Below are 17,340 nucleotides of genomic sequence, written 5' to 3'. Positions count from 1 at the left end.
AAGAATAATATAATTATATAACATAAAAATTACATTACTATGAAATTACGCAACATAAGAAATTTAAAATCTTCTAAAATAGTATAAGTTTGGATTAGTTTGAATTTTACACGTTAAAATCTGATATTCAAATTAAAGTTATCAAATTCATAGTTTTAAGATTCGAATTAAACGAATGATACAAACCAATCCAACTTTTTTTTGGATTGTATTTATCGGGTCATTGTTTGAATTTGACCCACAATCACCCTAAAGACCCATAAAACTAACACAAGATCTAAAAATATGTCCAGGTTCAAAATACTCTAACCCTAATAATTATTTAGCCCAAGATCTAAAGGACCTAAATAATTTAGCATCAACAAATTTATATTATTTTTAAATTTTTTTTGGAAGATTTTAAGTTATTTTATCTAAATATAGCTTAAGATATTTTGAAGAGTAACAGTACACCTTCGTTTTTTTAAATCATAGTATTATCTTTTATATAAAACTATTTCATCTAAAAAAAATTTAAGTTAGACAATTATATTATAAAATAATTTTTCATTTTTATTCGATCACAATCCATTTTTAGGACAATTACTTTAAAAATCATAATAATAATAATTTATAATTAAATAATAATTAATACATAACCATTAAACTCTTAAAATATTACATTATCATTAACTTTTTAAATTGAAGTGTCTTATAAATAAAACTTAAATTTTTTGTTTTTTTATCCATACAAGAATTAAAGTTACAATATTGATTTCAATGAATCATGCACAATTACTTAAATTAAAAGATTGAATTTGCAATAAAGGAAAAAAAGAAGGAAAGAAGATCATGAATTTAAATAATTTTGGTCACAAAAATTAACAAATTAACCAATAAGATTCTGATGATAAAAAACATAATTACTTGAAATGAAAAATCATGAGCAAATTTGAATAATGTTTTTTTATAATTTTAATCATGAATTTGTCAGTATGCATTTTTTTCATGTAAGTATTAAAAATGCTATGAAAAATAATATTACTGATTTTAATAATTTTGATAAACGAAAATATTTCTAGAGTTTTAAAATAGTAATAATTATTGTAGCTTTTATTTCTATATATTTTAGGGATGTATATTGTATCGTAGGCGATAACAAAATAGTTAAGCAGTAATTGGTCTCCCCTGGAGTTGCTCCGTGTCCGTGCTAATAATGTCTTTTTATCTTTCAATTCCGATCGCTGTGGATTCTTCGTCGTCTTTGACGGTGACGCAGATGGCGCTTTTCAAATCTCTGGAGCAGAAGCACCACCGTCATTTCGTAAGAGGCAGAGTCAGTGTTATTAGACCACTTCATCGCCGCCTCAACTCCGTTACGCCTCTGCGGTGCTCTTCCTCCGGCGACGACGCCACCATTACTCTCCACGTTGGGGTTTGTTTCACCTCTTCTATCTCCATTTTTCTGAAACGGAATCAATCAAATTATAGAAATTAAAATCCACTTCTCACTCTTTCTACTTTCTAGGGAATGATGTGCGAGGGATGTGCAAATAGCGTCAAAAAAATTATAGAAAGCCGAGTAAGTAATAGAAATAGTAACAGTTTCAATTTCGTATCTTTGAATATAACCTAAGTTTATGCTCAATGATTAATTAATGGAGTGGACAGCCACAAGTGCTATCTGCTCATGTAAATTTGACATCCGAGACAGCAACCGTTTCCCCTGTGCCTGAACAAAAAACTGCACCAGATGGCCTAAAGCAATTGGGGGAGGAACTTGCGCAGCATTTAACTACATGTGGTTTTACTTCTACCCTTCGAGGTTTGGTATTTTTTTTTATTGTGGTTGTTTCAATTAGTTTTCATTATGGTGTTCAATGTTGTAAATGTCACTGTATCTGTTTTTATGAAGTTTTATGCAATATAGAAGGTAACATTAACAAGGTGTTGCTTGAGTTTATAGAGATCAAAGGCATGTTATTGTTCTAACGATACTTTTTGAAAGTATAATGATGGCTAGATGTATGGACTTTGGACACCCCCTCAGAGATAAGATAGAAAAATATAGATAATTAATAAGATGTGACAAAAAGAGAGAGAGATAGGGAGTGTCAATTAAAGATACTTCTTTACCTTTTGAATTGTTCTACCGATCCGTCGCTCAAGACCTTTGGTCTCTACCTGGATCTGATGAAAAAAATGGAATCACATTTTATGAACTTGTTGAGAATAATTTTGATTAGTTCATGGTCTATTAGAAGTAGAAGACGCTCTGGTGGGATCCTTACGTACAGAAAAAGATTACAATAAGTTTGATAAGGATCGAGTGACATTGCTTCTTCGGTCCGAATCAAGGAATCCCTTAAATGTGATTCAATAATATAGATAAGTAATAAGATGTGACAAAAAGAGAGACAAATAAGGAGTGTCAAAGGGGTGTTTTTTGTAAAAATGGGATATCCATATATATCTGTTTTTCTCCCTAACAAAACAAATGAAGGATATTGGAATCGGTGCGTGAATATTGAGGGGATTTTGTAGTCATTTGATTCCTTTTCATGTACAATGTTTGTTTGCATTCTTTTCTCCTCAATCTGTCACTCAATAATCTCCTTCATTGATATTTAGAAAATTGGTATGAGAATTTGAAAATCCTTCTATGTTTAGTGGCTGGTCTAATTTTCATAAAATTGTGTGCTTCATTGGTTTTTCTTCTTTTCAATATTTTACTCCTCAGACCATCCCATCTTAACAGAACTGATAGTAAGGATTCATTATAAAGTCGTTGCAATATCTCTTACCTCTTATTCTCTTAATATAAGTACTACTAATTAAAATGTTAGAGAACAGTTTGAGTTTCTATATATCTGTCTTAAAACTCAACTTTTCACCACTTGTAGAATTGTTAACTAATTGCTATGTTGTTGCTCATAGTTATACCTTTTAACTGTTAGATACATGCTCTTAAAATACTTAAAACATGAATGTACCAAAAGAAAAGAACTTAAATATGATGATGGACATTTTCTCCCCTTAGTCTGCTTGTTGTTCACTTAGCAATCATTATGCATTTTCGATACTAAAATTTGATTTACATGACCCTTGGTGGGTTAAGTGGCAGATCAAGAAGATAGCAGCTGAAGGAGTTCTATTTCATCATATAAATGCAAAAGAGTGGTTATCTGGAGTCCATGGTATGTCTTTTAACGGATTAAACTGTTATAAGATCTTATATACTCATAAGATCTTATTAAAAAGGAAACAAGAAATTAATATGATTTCTATTAATCAAAAGCAGTAGAATAATATTGTGAATAAATCTAATGCCTAATAATAGCATTGTTTTTCAGCTTTTTTCTGTTTGTTCTCTCTTCCATTACCCCAAAAAAATAGCATTGTTTTCTTTTTTAAAAAAAGTAGAAAATTTTGATAGAAAAATCTTGTGATGACTTTTATGTCCTTTATGATATGGTTGATTGAGAGAAATGAAAATAGAGATAAGAAAATGTAGATTAATGATATATTTACTTTCATTTGATTATAGAGAAAGTAGGAGAGGAAAAAACGAGAGTGAGAGAAAAACTTTAGTTCTAAAAGTAATTCTTTATTCTATTTTTCCTACACTATTTCAATGTAAGTCTACATAAAGTTGTGATCTCTGCAGTTCTTTCTCAAAAAGGCATAAAAAAACTAAAATGGTTTATAATTAGCTTCTTCATAAACCCGGAGTCCTTCCTTAGTCTTATACCTGTTGACAAAAGATTAAGAGGGTAATATATACTCCGTTCAATTTTTCCGTAAATGGAAGCCATCAGATTACAATAGTGCAAGGCTTGCAAATTATTTCCAACTACAAACAATTAGCTCCCACATCGATCCTATATATTTGTCACACAGTATTGAGATCTTCGATTGGATTCTATTTAATATCTTTTTGACACATCACGTGCCTTTACCAACAGTATGACCTAATTATAACAAAATCCCGACTATATTTCGGTTGTTTTCGTGTGACTTTCAACATTCATGAGATCATCTTTGTTCCGTGATGTCTTCGAACATTCCATCCTTAAAGATTCGTAAATTTGTATAGTATTCTACACGCTTTCTCTTGAGGCAAAAGCGTTTCAGCAAATCATATTACATCATCTGTGTCTGATGATTAATTCGAAAAGTTCGATGCACTTGAATTCTGATTTCTTTTTTTTTTTTAACTGTAATATGCGAATCAGAGAAAGGACACAATTCACGAATCAGTGAAGGCTTCAGGCCGACCACTTAGTGTTTTTATTCCAACTCGTGAATTTAGTATATTAAAGACCAAAAAGGGAAATATACATTATGAAAATTTTCAAATAAAAAAATAGACATGATCTCATTTGTGTTTCAATCAAGAAAATATCTAGTCAGAGTTGGGAAGGTAGACAACAAATTAAGGCGATAGAATAAGAAAACTAAGGGCAATGACATACCACTGTACGATACTCGATGTCCATGGTTCTGTCGTTTAAGTTGAATTTGACACATTCACAAATGTGTACTGTATGCATAGGGATGTTTAATTTTTAACATTTTCTCTTTGTTATCTGCCTTTTCCGATCCCATATATGCAGATGGCGAATCCACAACCCCAACAAACATCAGGACAACTTCCGGATTGTCACGCTGGAAGGACAATAAACAATTTGGAGATCCACATGGCTAGAAAGGATCGAACATTTGAGCAATCCAAAATAAGACCTTTCCACTGCTATCAAACTGTAGCTTTCAAGATAATTGCCATTTGTTTTATTTGGGCTGCAAAATTGATTTTCAGACCATGTATGTCATGCTAACTTGCATCAGATGTGAGTGTGGTACACTTAAAGTTGTGATCCCCCTTCTGCAGTTCTTTCTCAAAAAGGCATAAAAATAGTTTATAACTAACTTCTTGATAAACCACGAGTCCTTCCTTGCTCTTATATCCCCATGACCCAGAAGATACACAACACCAGATTCTTTAGCCTTGTGAATAAAATATAACTCACTCTCAAGGCTCTGCTCAGCATCAAACACCAGGGGATCAGTGGATACCGGGCTTATCACGTCTGATGTGCTTGCTTCTAAAATGGGGTTGCTTGTACCCTTAAAATCAGCAAGAAGAGGAACACCAAGTGAGTAAACGCTCCCATTGGGAGCTATGAGAACCCTAGAATTAGGGTACTCATCCTCTGAATCAGTATCATCATCCCCATCACTCTCCAGTGACCTCTCCTGAGCCTCACGACGTATAAATTTCTCTAGACTCTCAATCAGCAGCTGCTCAAAAGTCTGATGATTTTCTTTCCGAACATCTTTGTAACCATACCTGTTTGACATAAAAATTCAGACAAAAAGACATTTTCATTAAGAGGATAATAAATACATTATTCACAAAATTATCGCTTACTGAGATGCTCAGTTGTTCACATGAACTTATTGCACTGCAAATTTTTATTAAGAGGATAAAATACATTATTCACTAAAGTAATTTATAGGACCTCATTTTAAGAATCCATTCAACTTTTCCTTAGACCACCTAGAATGAATGTAAAGGTTTGAATCACCACTGATCTAATACTACACACAAAGAAAATGTGAGAATACCTGGCGATACAACGAAATATATGGTAGCTTTTGGGGCAGACTCGCCGAAAAAGAAACCTTTCACTTTGCAGCACCATAGGAACTGGAACATACTTGATACTCACAAATATAATCATGGAGTGTATTGCAGGAAGTGTGGTCAGAAAATGACCAAAAATTGCCGGTATTCCTTTTACCAACTCATTATAAAGCAAACCAATCCCAGGAGCTCGTATTGTCCCAAGATTACAACCTAATTCTCGCATCAAATCCGTTGACAGCTTTTGCTTGACTTCAGTTTCATACTTGAGATTGCTTCCATAATTCCATACGTACATTATTAGAAACATTATTATGGCAAAGACCAGTATAATCCAACTTCCATCTGTCACACTCCACAGGACAGACGAAAAAAAAGTTAATTCCAATCCCAAGAAGAGTACCACGAAACTCAGCACTATGATGATGTGTATCTGCCATATAAGAATCATAACAAGGGTTACTAAAATAGTGGTCATCATCATCACCCCGAGCTCAGCAATGCCTGAAAGGGGATAAGGAGCAAGACGAATATGAATACATTATAATATAACAATAACGAACTAAGTTCGGTGCCTAAAATAAAAGCTAAAGAAAGCTAAACTACCACCAGTCTACATCCCCCTATCTAGCTTGCCAAATCAAATTATTATCAATGAGTATCAATTCATTTTTATAAACTTAATAAGTTTCCTCAATGTGACATTGTGACCACAGCCATTCGTAATAAACTGATAGCCACCACCTCTTAGAAGTCTTGATGATGGAAACAAATATGCACAAAATGTTATCATTCAAAGTTTACAGCCAGCATTTAAAGAGCAGTGCAATGATGGGGTTTTAGGTCTCAGTGTGCATGGATTCTTCTAACTTCTAAGCAAATTGGGTCCTCTTATACAAGGCTCCAGTTGGATTATTATTTCTCAAATCTCAATATAACTGAGGACATGCAAAGGAAATATTAAGATTACAAATAAAGAGGAAATACTAGGAGAGCAGTTTAATGCCTTTCCAAATAATTACAAGTAATACAAGCTACTGATGCAAACTGTTCTATTGTGATAGTAGATAGCAACAAAATTGTGATATTAACATTATCACCAAGTTTCAATTTGACTATCTTACGTAAACATGGCTGATAAGTTTTACCAATTATCTGCAGGACTAAAAATAAATTGAAATAAATTCATTACCATAGGCATTTCCAATCTCGTCAATGCTAGATATAGTGCAGACAAGCACCAGAGAAAGAGCCAAGAGGAACCAGTTTATCACAGGGATATAGATCTGGCCCATAAATTTCCGAGAAGTATGAATGATTTTAAGACGAGGGAAACAACCGAGTGCAGTTGATTGCTTTATACATGAAAATGTTGCTGTTGTCATAGCCCGACTCGCAATAAGTGCAGCAATGTTAGCAATAAGGAAAGTTGGCCAGAATGCACCACCTGCAGACAGAGGATATCATTACTTGAAGATCCTGTAAATTGCAAAACCAACACACTGTAAAGAGTGATATTATTGACACTCACTTGGAACAGAAGAAAAAAAGGCTTGACCAGCATCAGCATGGTTTTCCATAAGGTATGCAGCTTGACCCAAATAACCCAATAGTAGGCACGGCAAAACAAGAAAGACAAATGAAAGCTGCAAATTAGCCCCATCAGTTTCACCAGCATATCAGTTTGCGATCACACAGGAAATAAAAGATAAGAAAGCATGACAGTCAAATAAATATGACAAGGACAAAATCCACTACCTGAACTGAGCGTACAGAAAAGTAGCAAAGATCTGCAAACATGGCTTCAGAACCTGCAACATGAAACAATCAGTATTTACGTCAATTAATAGTTGAATAGGTTGTGCATATCCCAACTATAGTTACATTTGTATTGCAATTTTATCACATTAAAATATCAAGTCATCGTGAGCTGATAAGGATTACAGTGACAGAATAGTTTATCAATAAACCTAAAAGTTCAGACTATTTCTCCTCAGATAGCAGCAAACATGAAATGAAAACCTGTACATTGATCATCATAATTGCTTGCAATGCATTGTCTTTAAAACAAACAAAAACAGACTAGTAGAACCAAATTTACATAAATGATAGGACAAAATGTATGGTATTATTGCATTCTCAGTATCAAGATCTTGCATGTATGTGTTTACCAGTTGCACTCAGAAGGCAACCCCCTAGAGAATACCATGCATTAGTTGAGTTCCTCTTGAAGAAATAGTAGATGTGAATCGGATTAAATGCCCTCAAGACACTATTGTCATATTTGACAAGATTATATATCCCGATGCCCGCAAGAGAACAAAACCATAAGAACAAAGCAGGTCCTACAGCAAGTCCCATTTTACTAGTTCCATACTTTTGTACACTGAACAAAATGATAAGACAGGCAACCGAAATCATCACCACTTCATCTGCAGAGTCAAAAAGCGAAGAAAAAATTCAAGCAACCAAACAAATGACCACAACATAAGGATATAAATCAGCTTAATAATATACCCACCTCCCAACCCATCTTAAAAAAAACAGAAATTAAAAAAAAATGCTTTTTATTCTCTCGAACCAAGTCAATAGATAGAAAAAGTGATATTATATTAAGCTTAGATGATTTATTTTAGCCAAAGAAGAAAGAAAAGATAAAAGGTCTAAACTGAAATTCTTTGGGTGTGTCTGTGGATATCTGACATTCAATCTAGGTATTAATAACTAATACAGATAATAGAGTTCATTAGTAGGTTACATAATACCTTTCTTGATTGCATCTACCCCAACTTTTAAACCACCAACAGATGACATAACTGCAGCAAAGCAAAGATAGAAAGAAAATTACTATAAAGAAATAAACAGAAAAAAGAGATAAAGAAAACAATAGCTGGTCATGAATACAAGCAACAACATATCATTATGTCAATACAGAAATGGTTTTTGGCATCATCCTGAACACAGTGACCAAAGCAAGTCTGAAAAAACTACAGGTATACACGAAGTAACATCAGTATATAACCTGACATTGCTGGCGTAACAACACCGTTAGCAATCACCATTGAAGTACCAGCAAGAACTAATATTAGTAGAGTCTTCTTCAGAGCCAGAGAATTCTCAAGTCTTTCCTTGATTTTTAATGACCTTTCAAGCTCAGGGGATGGCACCTTCAGCCTAAAGCTTGATATACGGGCATCGGATGGTAACTGATTGGGGAGAAGACTCACCTTAGCATGACGACAGATCAAGGAGTACAAGGCAAAAGTACCACCTGCAGTGGTTTCAGAACAAGAATGATTTTGAGGACATAACTGCCAGAAGCTTTATTCAAGGATATTAAATTTAATATACCTTCACCGTCATCATTGGCCCACAGAACCACCAGGACATACTTCAATAAAGGAAACAAGATTAAAGTGTACAAGACAAGTGATAAAGCTCCAAGAATGTCTTCATTTCCATTAATAGGGGCCTTTCTAAACATAACACTGAAGGTATATAATGGACTTGTTCCAACATCACCAAAGACAACACCAAGTGTCTGAAAAGCCAATACAATTTTCTTACCCACACTGATGTCCTGCGGTGAAATATAATGAAGACAACAAGCAGATAATATTAATATATAGATGTTGATGTTCCACTACACTAACAAGCTATATAATCTCATGATGAGCAGTAAGACACTTTAAGGGGTGGACCGCAGGCACAAGAACCGTGAACAATTAGAATACATCAGTGAATTACAGACTAAAATTCATATAATCCAGAAATTCAGCAAAAGGAACAACAGTGATTGCTTTAAAAGAAGAAGAAGAAGAACGACAAGAAACATAAGCATCTCCTAGACACTAATTGTTATATAATAGCTTGAATTGTAAAATCATCATTAAGGTTGCAATGCGCATAAGATTTTGGTTGTATTGGGATTTGGATTAAGAGCATCAAAGAGATGATTGGTTTAATTTTCACAGTCCACAGACCGTAGACTTTCACTCTGTTTTGGCCGCGAACGTAGACTTCAGGTTGAACCATGTTAAATTCCATACCTAATTTTCTTCACCTTATTTTCCATTTCTGGAGCATGTCATAACACTAAATTAACAATCAAAATTCACAAGGTCCCACGCAGAGAGAAACTTTTAGATTGATTTAAATATTTTTTCCATCAGAAATTTCAACCTATACTGAGAAACAACGTGGCGTGGCCACTTCCACAAACTGATTCTCAAAGAGAGAAAGGAAAGAGACCTCATAGTCACTTCTATGAGCACCGGGAACTTCAAGGGCCTCGACGTCGAAGGAATCGATGCGAGGACCAGTGCGAATCAGTCTCTGTTCCGCGTTATCCTCTTCCTCCTCCGAATCCACCACGCCACCGTGCCGCCCCAATCTCAAATCCGCATCGAAGTTCTCTAAATCCGACGCGTCCTCGTCGTCGTCCTGTATAACCCACCGCGATTCGGTGGAGTCCATCGACGTTCCGCCATTGATCTCCTCGGCCATGTGTTAACGCAAAATGCGAAAATCGTGGTCGTTAGTTAGGGTTTCACATAGAGAAATCGCTGAATCTCAGGAACTAGCTTTTGCCATGGATTGGATTGGACAGGACAGTGCTGCCAGCCATAATTCACAGCCTCTGGCGTAAGATTAGTCCCGTTGCTTCGGTCGCATTCTCTGTAACGCTTTAAGACGGCGCAATCCGAATAAAGTGGTGTTTTTAATCTCAACATGGGATAGTGTTAGGATTCGGTCGAACCAACCAAACTTAAAATGATTTGGTTTGATTTATTTTTTATTAAAAATAAAATTTAAATCAAATTAAATTAATATTTTATGATTTAGTTTCGTTTAATTTTGGTAATTTTTATTAGAAATATTATTTCATTAGAATTTAAATATATTTTTTTCATATTTTAAATAAAATTATATCAAAAAATTATTGAAACTTATTAATAATAAAAATGTGTAAAATTTGATCTATTTTAAATTACACATATCTTAAAAAATCATTTGAAAAATAAAATAATAAATATTATATGAGTTTTATATACATAACACTACAAAATATTATAAAACTCGAACAACAGATTAAAATAAAAAAATAAATCCTATATACAATGCAAAAACCTATATTTTTTTTAATTATATTAATTACATAAAAATAAATTTGAATTACAATTAAATATTTCTTTTAAGCACCCCTTCGTACACAAATAAAATATATAACATTAAAATAATTTAAATGTTACCATTTTATTTGATTTGGATTGGTTTCAAAAACATAAACAATAAATCAAACCGAACTAATTGATTTTAAAAAAACTATTCAAAGAAATCCAAAAATAATTAGTTTAGTTCAATTTTTGATTTTTTGAGTGGTTTTTAATTTTTATCTTAGTTCAATTTAGAGTTGAACACCCCTCTACACAGAGGCATAACTTCTTCTCCTTCTTTTTTTTTTTACATTATCAAGCTTTTTTTTATTACACTCCTCTTTCAATAAATAAAAACAGACAAAATGGAATATAATGGAACAATAATAATAAGTTACTGCATTTTTATATATTAAAATAAGATAAAATGAAAAGGAATAAAATAAAATTTATCTATTCTATTTAATATTTCTAAATTTTTCTAACTTGGAGGTATGAGATGAAATTATTTTTCATCCATAAAATATTCAAACAATAGCATTTGCATCCTTTAGGTTTATATCTAACCAATCAATATAAAGGTTATTTTCACTCAAGATAGCCTCCCTTATATCTTCGTAAAGACAAGTGTATAAAGTATAGAATATTGAATAATTGCAGTAAAAATAAATATTGAATAATTGTAGTGAAATTATTTCAGTACGATGACTATAATTGGTTGGTTCATGCTAGTAATAATTGAAAGATTGAAAATTACGTTTATCTTTATTTATAAATATAATATAATGGCGGAATCATGAATAACATTTTAATTTTACATTTGGGGAATGCATATTGTTACGTTGATGTGTTTCTGATCTCTTTTATTTTTTTAAATTTTATAACTTTTTTCTAATTTATTACTTTGACTAATAAAAAACAAAAATATTTTTTAAAATAAAACTGCCAATATTGAGTTGAAGGGGAATTTTTTTAAATGGGCTAAAAAGTTAAATTGCCCATTATAATAATGACCTATATGGCAAAACACTTTAGAGATCATCATCCGATCTTCTAAGCTATGGTGAAACACTTTATATCTAGCCAGATGATTATCTTCTGTTGGAGATTGGCATGTCTTATAATGACCTGTAATTCGTTCTTGAAATTATTTTTTTTCATAATTTTGTCTAGCAAATATGATTTGTTTATTTTTTTATCGTCAGCTCATTAATATTAGCTAGATGAGAGAGGCTGTGCCTATATCAAGAAGGTTCCTATTTTGACATTATTCTGTTTATTAGTAGGAACCTTCATATGGTTGTTGCATATTAAGAGAAGCTTGTTGCATATTTCAGACAAGATTCTTGAAGATGGTTTGAATTTATTACTTAAAACGAACAAGAATAACGTTTGGTATTTGTTTCCAGATACTGAAATGAAGAGCAGTAGGGCTTCATATTGTTGTTGCATATTATGAGAAACTTGAGTTGAGGATGAACAAAATATTTATTACGAACAAATTTAATGTCATACGTGAATATCTCAATTCTTGCATATTTAACTACAATTAACAGCAGCTTAAAAAAATAAAATTAACAGAATAAAAAAATTGTTACATACATTAACATCACAAAACATCATCTTAAAATAATTATCTTTTCCGAATAAAGTGATTTGCAATTTGAAGGCAAAACTGCATATAACTCACAAATTGATAAGAGTAAACATTGTACAGCTCCTAACTTCAAGGGATCATTCTAAGTAATTTTTAGGCGAAAAGTTTAAGGAACTATAAAACAGGAACCTTAAAGAGATAAAAACACAACTGTTAGCAGTAGCACCTAAGAAGAAAATCCCCCATAACGTACAAAAAGATCAAGAGTGCTTCGGTCTGTACATGAGCCACTGAGACAGTGATTGTGGCTATGCTAAATAGCCTATTCTCCCCTTAAACTAGTCACTCAACTCACATTGGATGCAACCTCGTGAACTTCTTCATATGCGCTAGTCTCCTCATTATATGAGTACCTGTGCTTAAACAAAAAGAAACATTGCCAGTGAGCTATGAACATGATTTGCAATAAGACAAACATCGAACAAGTCACTCAATTGGCAGCAGTCCAGAATACAGCTAGTGTGAACTATATATGGCTACTATTGCAAGGTCCATCCCACATGGCATCCCCCACAAATTGTAAGAAATCTATAGATAGACAAAAATCGACCCCCTCTTTCTTTTCAGGTTCTTTTTGTTCCTTAAATAATAGAAGTGTACTGATCACCAAGCATGTTTTTTTGCCCCAAGATCAAGATTAAGTACAAGTATCACGTCTCTTGATATAGTTTCCAACAAGAATTATCTAAATATCAAGAATAAAATTTAAACAAAAGGGCAAAGAAGTCATATCCAAAGCCATGTAGTTTCAGACACTTACAAATAAATAGAGGCCAAAAGCTATCAAAATGAAAATTCACACACCACACAAACTAAAATGAATCATCAATGTGCTATACCATTGCCCTGATGCTGCTGAGCAATAAAGCCCTGTATTTGGATCATAATAATAGCCCAAAGTGCTGCTGTAATAGTACCTGGACCATCAAATAAATTGATGTCAGAAATTCTTTTTTATTAAAGAATTCATTAAGAGAAAGAAGAAATGGATACACACATCAACTTTTGTCACACTCTTTATACTATACTAAACATTTTTTTGTTGTTTCTGATATTAAAACAAATGTAACTAATGTTGCATATCTATCAGATTATTTCCAAAAACTTAGATGGAAGAAAAGAGTCATACCCAGAAGATTCATCATACACATAATCGTTTTGTGATGCTCCACCTGGAAAGGAAAGTAGAACCATGTTAAGTAAAGTACTTTATCAGATAAAAATCAGGAACAAAAATTCCATTTCAGAAGCTAATTTTAGAGAGGCACTGTATTTACCCTCAGGACCAGAATTTATGGCAACTGAAGAAGATTGACTGACTGCATTATTTTCATCTGTAGATGGCTTACTGGTATCATGCTCGTCATCATCAGCAAACATATCATAATTTGCCTGGGCTAACTTCTCATATCCTTCTGAAAAAGGGAGATTATAGAAGGCATAAGCATTAAGCAATTGGTAGTAGTACTATCAAACAGGTAACCTTCATTGCTTCTCACAAACCTAAATATCTGCATCATCATTCAATGAAGAGCCAAGAAAAAATGGAGATTAATATACAGCCCCAAAATCTAAAGCTTAATATGGATATCCAAAAAATAGTTTTTTCAAACACCATGAATTGACCATCACTATGTATCATATTGATAATTGAGCAGTAAGTTCTATCTCGCATCACATCATGACCATCATAAAAACATAAGTTGAACAGAATTAAATTAGTAAAAAAAAAATAACTAAATCCAATTATGTTAGAAAACCAATCAGCATATTAGAACAAAGCATGAACTAAAGATGTGAACAAAACAATAAAACATAATACAAATATAATAAAGCATTGAGTATACGTTTATAACACTGACCTGCTTCACGATCAAAAACCTCTTGCTTTTCATGATAAACATCTGGAAAAAAATGTAAAAGAACCAAAATTAAGCATCATGTACAAATGTGCAACGTTAAAAAAAATGAAGCAAAACAAGTTGCAAAACATAAAGGGTCTCATCAGGCTATCTAAATGATTACGTGTTTGAACCATGCTTAATATCTACAAAGCCCAGAGGGAATAACTTAACTGTATTCACCATTCTCCATCAGCTTCATAGCATCCTCAGTTAGCTGGTCAAATACAATCTTAGTCTCAGCAGACATTTTTGCCTTTCTATCACTGTTACCTTTTAACCTTCTTAAGGCTTGCAAGACCTATTGGAAGAGTTATCTATTAATAAAGCCCAGCAAATGACCCTCAAACACCCCTAAACAGAGTAAATGATGTATTATATATAAATAAATTCCATCCTACCTAAGTATAATGAGTTAAAATTACAAAGATATAAAGAGATCAACTAATCAAGTAATTGAACATGATAACGAGAATTATTATAACTTTTTAATTATTATAACAATAAATTTTGTTTTCTATTTTTATTTTTACGAACACCATTATCCCTTTAGTTTGGTAAATTGGTAATAAGCAGGTTTTTCTCTGCTAACAATGAGAGAGAGAGAGAGAGAGAGAGGTAAACCAGTATCAAATCAAGTTAAAAGTAAAATTGCATAGGTGACTATGGAGTTAGCAGCAAATTTCACTTCTCTTATTTTCTGCATTTACTTGTTCCAACTTAAAAATCTCAACATCAAAATTGCATATTCTTTACACGTTTAGAGTATGAACTTTTAACTACTATATATTTTACAGATTAACGGATATAAAGTTCCTCAACAAGAAATGTCACAACTGCTTGGCCATAAAGAAAATAAATGTTTGCCTCAATAAATAGATGATCTACTGTTTCTACTCTTGAGTGAGTTGGCAAATAAATTTATTGTATTTTACAATGATGCTTCAGTAGAACAAAGACATCAAAATCAGAAATCAGAAAATTAAGAATGGCAAAATATAGGCTTACCGTTTCCCCAGGTTCAAGAACATTTGCAATGCGCCTCTTCATGATTCCAATATCTTTAGAAGAAAGGTCTGGGGGGCCCTCATCTTCATCATTTGTTGCTACAGAGCTTAATGCAGCATATTTTGGATCAACTTCAACATTATCAAGCCATGCATCCTGTAAGGCTCTTTAATTTATTAATAGAGCTCAAATGAAATAGTCACAAATAAAAAATGAAAAACAATATAAATCCCTCACCTTAATCTCATTCTCTCTTACATATTCAACAAAATTTCCTGCAGCATCAAAATAACCTTCTTCCCTTTCTTTCTCTAGGTTGAAAGGCTCAATTTGAATCCCATCATCAACAAAATTCTCGTTATCCTGCCACAAAATATCACCTATCACTGCCTACCTATCCTTTATGTGGACTCAATAACAGATCTCTATGCAAATACTTCTACTATAAAAATTGCTGCTGATTAAGGAATGAATCACACTACAAAAATACATTTGAACTACAGCCAACATACAACAAGATTTACCAGGCACACAATTGACGCTACTAGAATCCATTAAAAAAAAGTATTCTACAGAAATGATTAAATTGTTTGTGATAAAAAGTTCATCCAGCTCAATAAGTTAAGGAAAAACTTCAAAACAAACCTCATATGTCACTTCAGCAGCCGATAAATCGTTTGTGATACCTCCAGCGCCCTCACTAAGGAGTTCAGAAGTAATTTGATTTCTGAGTTTTGCCCGTTCTTTGGCAGCAGCAATTTTAGGATTCATCAAGTCAACTTCTTCACCCTCCTCAACATTTGCTTTGTCCACCACCACTTCATCTCCTGGCTTCACTTTCTTTCCCTTTAGAAACCTTCTGAGTTTTTCCCGCTCTTTTGCAGCATTGGTGGCAGTTTTAGCATTCACCAAGTCAACTTCACCCTCCTCAACATTTGCTTTGTCCACCACCACTTCATCTCCTGGCTTCACTTTCTTTCCCTTTGGAAACCTAACCCTTTTTTCTCTGTATAAATTTATAAATTCAATGCAAGCATCTCAAAATTCAGCTCCACAAACTCATCAGAACAATCTCAAAAGCTAAAACGAGCACAAGGGGGCACACACAAACACAACATATTACCGCTAGTGGGATGAATGAATAAAATACACAAAACTTATTACACAGTATTCAATATTCATACACAAGCATAATGAATTTAAAGTAAACTAGCTTCGAAGAATGCCAAATTTTGGGGCCAGAAATTAGAACTTGATAGGCGTTGGAGGTGATCCACAAGATAATAGTCCCCGAATCAAAATAACAGAAGCCAATATGCAATAAACTAAGTCTAAAAATCATTTCTACCGATTACTGGAATTTTCTCAATAAGAATGAATGAAATTAGGGTTTGTGAGCGGGAAGAAGGGAAAAGAAATTACGGTGGCTTTTTGGAGAATTCATTGTCGTCTTCTTCCATAAAGGGGCGTTTAGCGCTACTGCGAGATGACTCTGCCGCCATTGAAGAAGAGATTTCCCCCTTCTCTTTTTTTCTTTTTCGAGGGAATTCTCTTTCAACCTCTTCTTGGCTTTAAAAGTTTTTTCACTTTAGATAATTAATTAATTTAAAAACATTATATTACAATTTAAATTATAAATCCAAAATATAATCTTAACATTCAAATATATTTATTCATTATTAAATTTAATTATAATATATTTTATAAATTTAAAATATTTATTTATTATAAATTTTAATGATATAGAAACGGATATTTAGCTTAGTACACAAACTACAATACTTAAAATTTGTGAACATTTTCTAGCTCAATTGGTTGAATATGTGTGAGTTATATTATTGTAAACTTTTTTCCATATTCTCTTTGATTCAATTCTTACTTGGAAAAAAAACTAAAATACTAATTTTTTAATATAGAAAAGAAAACATTTTTTTTGAAAAATAAAATACATTGAATTTTTTCATAAAATAGAAAACGGATTAAAATACGATT

The 17,340-nt window shown here is 32.7% G+C and overlaps 3 protein-coding genes and 1 long non-coding RNA gene across 7 annotated transcripts; 1 reads left to right on the top strand and 3 right to left on the bottom strand.

Moving 5' to 3' along the window:
- The first annotated feature begins 1,128 nt into the window (after window positions 1-1,128).
- On the top strand, window positions 1,129-4,869 carry LOC114388714 (copper-transporting ATPase PAA1, chloroplastic-like). Of its 2 annotated transcripts, none has more exons than XM_028349361.1 (5): window positions 1,129-1,414; window positions 1,508-1,561; window positions 1,651-1,804; window positions 3,104-3,176; window positions 4,596-4,869. In XM_028349361.1, the coding sequence occupies exons 1-4, from the start codon at window positions 1,196-1,198 to the stop codon at window positions 3,121-3,123; spliced, it is 447 nt and encodes a 148-aa protein (XP_028205162.1). In that variant the 5' UTR covers window positions 1,129-1,195; the 3' UTR covers window positions 3,124-3,176; window positions 4,596-4,869. The 2 variants fall into 2 exon arrangements, with proteins under 2 accessions (XP_028205162.1, XP_028205161.1); XM_028349360.1 differs by having other exon boundaries at window positions 3,098-3,176; window positions 4,596-4,849.
- Window positions 1,323-3,102, bottom strand: LOC114388716. The gene is made up of 2 exons (XR_003661530.1): window positions 2,116-3,102; window positions 1,323-1,444 (listed from the first exon to the last, which is right to left on the bottom strand). It is a non-coding gene; the product is annotated as an uncharacterized LOC114388716 (long non-coding RNA).
- On the bottom strand, window positions 4,228-10,376 carry LOC114388713 (potassium transporter 7-like). Of its 3 annotated transcripts, XM_028349357.1 has the most exons (10): window positions 9,878-10,375; window positions 8,978-9,206; window positions 8,649-8,897; window positions 8,392-8,442; window positions 7,798-8,058; window positions 7,385-7,437; window positions 7,158-7,272; window positions 6,819-7,073; window positions 5,608-6,130; window positions 4,228-5,329 (listed from the first exon to the last, which is right to left on the bottom strand). In XM_028349357.1, exons 1-10 carry the CDS (start codon window positions 10,130-10,132, stop codon window positions 4,795-4,797), a joined length of 2,526 nt encoding a protein of 841 aa, XP_028205158.1. In that variant the 5' UTR covers window positions 10,133-10,375; the 3' UTR covers window positions 4,228-4,794. The 3 variants fall into 3 exon arrangements, with proteins under 3 accessions (XP_028205158.1, XP_028205159.1, XP_028205160.1); XM_028349358.1 differs by lacking the exon at window positions 7,798-8,058; XM_028349359.1 differs by lacking the exon at window positions 4,228-5,329 and having other exon boundaries at window positions 5,753-6,059; window positions 9,878-10,376.
- A 1,989-nt stretch (window positions 10,377-12,365) lies between these two features.
- On the bottom strand, window positions 12,366-16,921 carry LOC114388402 (CD2 antigen cytoplasmic tail-binding protein 2 homolog). The gene is made up of 10 exons (XM_028348879.1): window positions 16,771-16,921; window positions 15,994-16,354; window positions 15,586-15,711; window positions 15,349-15,504; window positions 14,515-14,641; window positions 14,302-14,343; window positions 13,717-13,854; window positions 13,569-13,611; window positions 13,279-13,356; window positions 12,366-12,792 (listed from the first exon to the last, which is right to left on the bottom strand). The coding sequence occupies exons 1-10, from the start codon at window positions 16,848-16,850 to the stop codon at window positions 12,726-12,728; spliced, it is 1,218 nt and encodes a 405-aa protein (XP_028204680.1). The 5' UTR covers window positions 16,851-16,921; the 3' UTR covers window positions 12,366-12,725.
- Window positions 16,922-17,340: the final 419 nt, after the last annotated feature.

Source organism: Glycine soja, chromosome 15 (genome assembly GCF_004193775.1).
Source record: "Glycine soja cultivar W05 chromosome 15, ASM419377v2, whole genome shotgun sequence".
In the NCBI taxonomy this organism is placed as follows: Eukaryota; Viridiplantae; Streptophyta; class Magnoliopsida; order Fabales; family Fabaceae; genus Glycine; species Glycine soja.
This window is presented reverse-complemented; position numbering and strand designations above follow the sequence as displayed.

Bases quoted from the DNA above. Each gene is read 5' to 3' on its own strand.
- LOC114388714 (XM_028349360.1), top strand. From the start codon at position 1,196: ATGTCTTTTTATCTTTCAATTCCGATCGCTGTGGATTCTTCGTCGTCT. The intron at 1,415-1,507 runs GTTTGTTTCACC...TCTACTTTCTAG, and splicing joins CCATTACTCTCCACGTTGGG to GGAATGATGTGCGAGGGATG. The intron at 1,562-1,650 runs GTAAGTAATAGA...TGGAGTGGACAG, and splicing joins AAAAAATTATAGAAAGCCGA to CCACAAGTGCTATCTGCTCA.
- LOC114388713 (XM_028349357.1), bottom strand. From the start codon at position 10,132: ATGGCCGAGGAGATCAATGGCGGAACGTCGATGGACTCCACCGAATCG. The intron at 7,273-7,384 runs GTAGTGGATTTT...GCTAATTTGCAG, and splicing joins TTTCTGTACGCTCAGTTCAG to CTTTCATTTGTCTTTCTTGT. The intron at 6,131-6,818 runs GTAATGAATTTA...ATCCCCTTTCAG, and splicing joins CGAGATTGGAAATGCCTATG to GCATTGCTGAGCTCGGGGTG.
- LOC114388402 (XM_028348879.1), bottom strand. From the start codon at position 16,850: ATGGCGGCAGAGTCATCTCGCAGTAGCGCTAAACGCCCCTTTATGGAA. The intron at 14,344-14,514 runs GTTAAGTTATTC...ATTTTTTTCCAG, and splicing joins GATGGAGAATGGTGAATACA to ATGTTTATCATGAAAAGCAA. The intron at 13,855-14,301 runs GTCAGTGTTATA...TCCCTTTTTCAG, and splicing joins GGTTTTTGATCGTGAAGCAG to AAGGATATGAGAAGTTAGCC.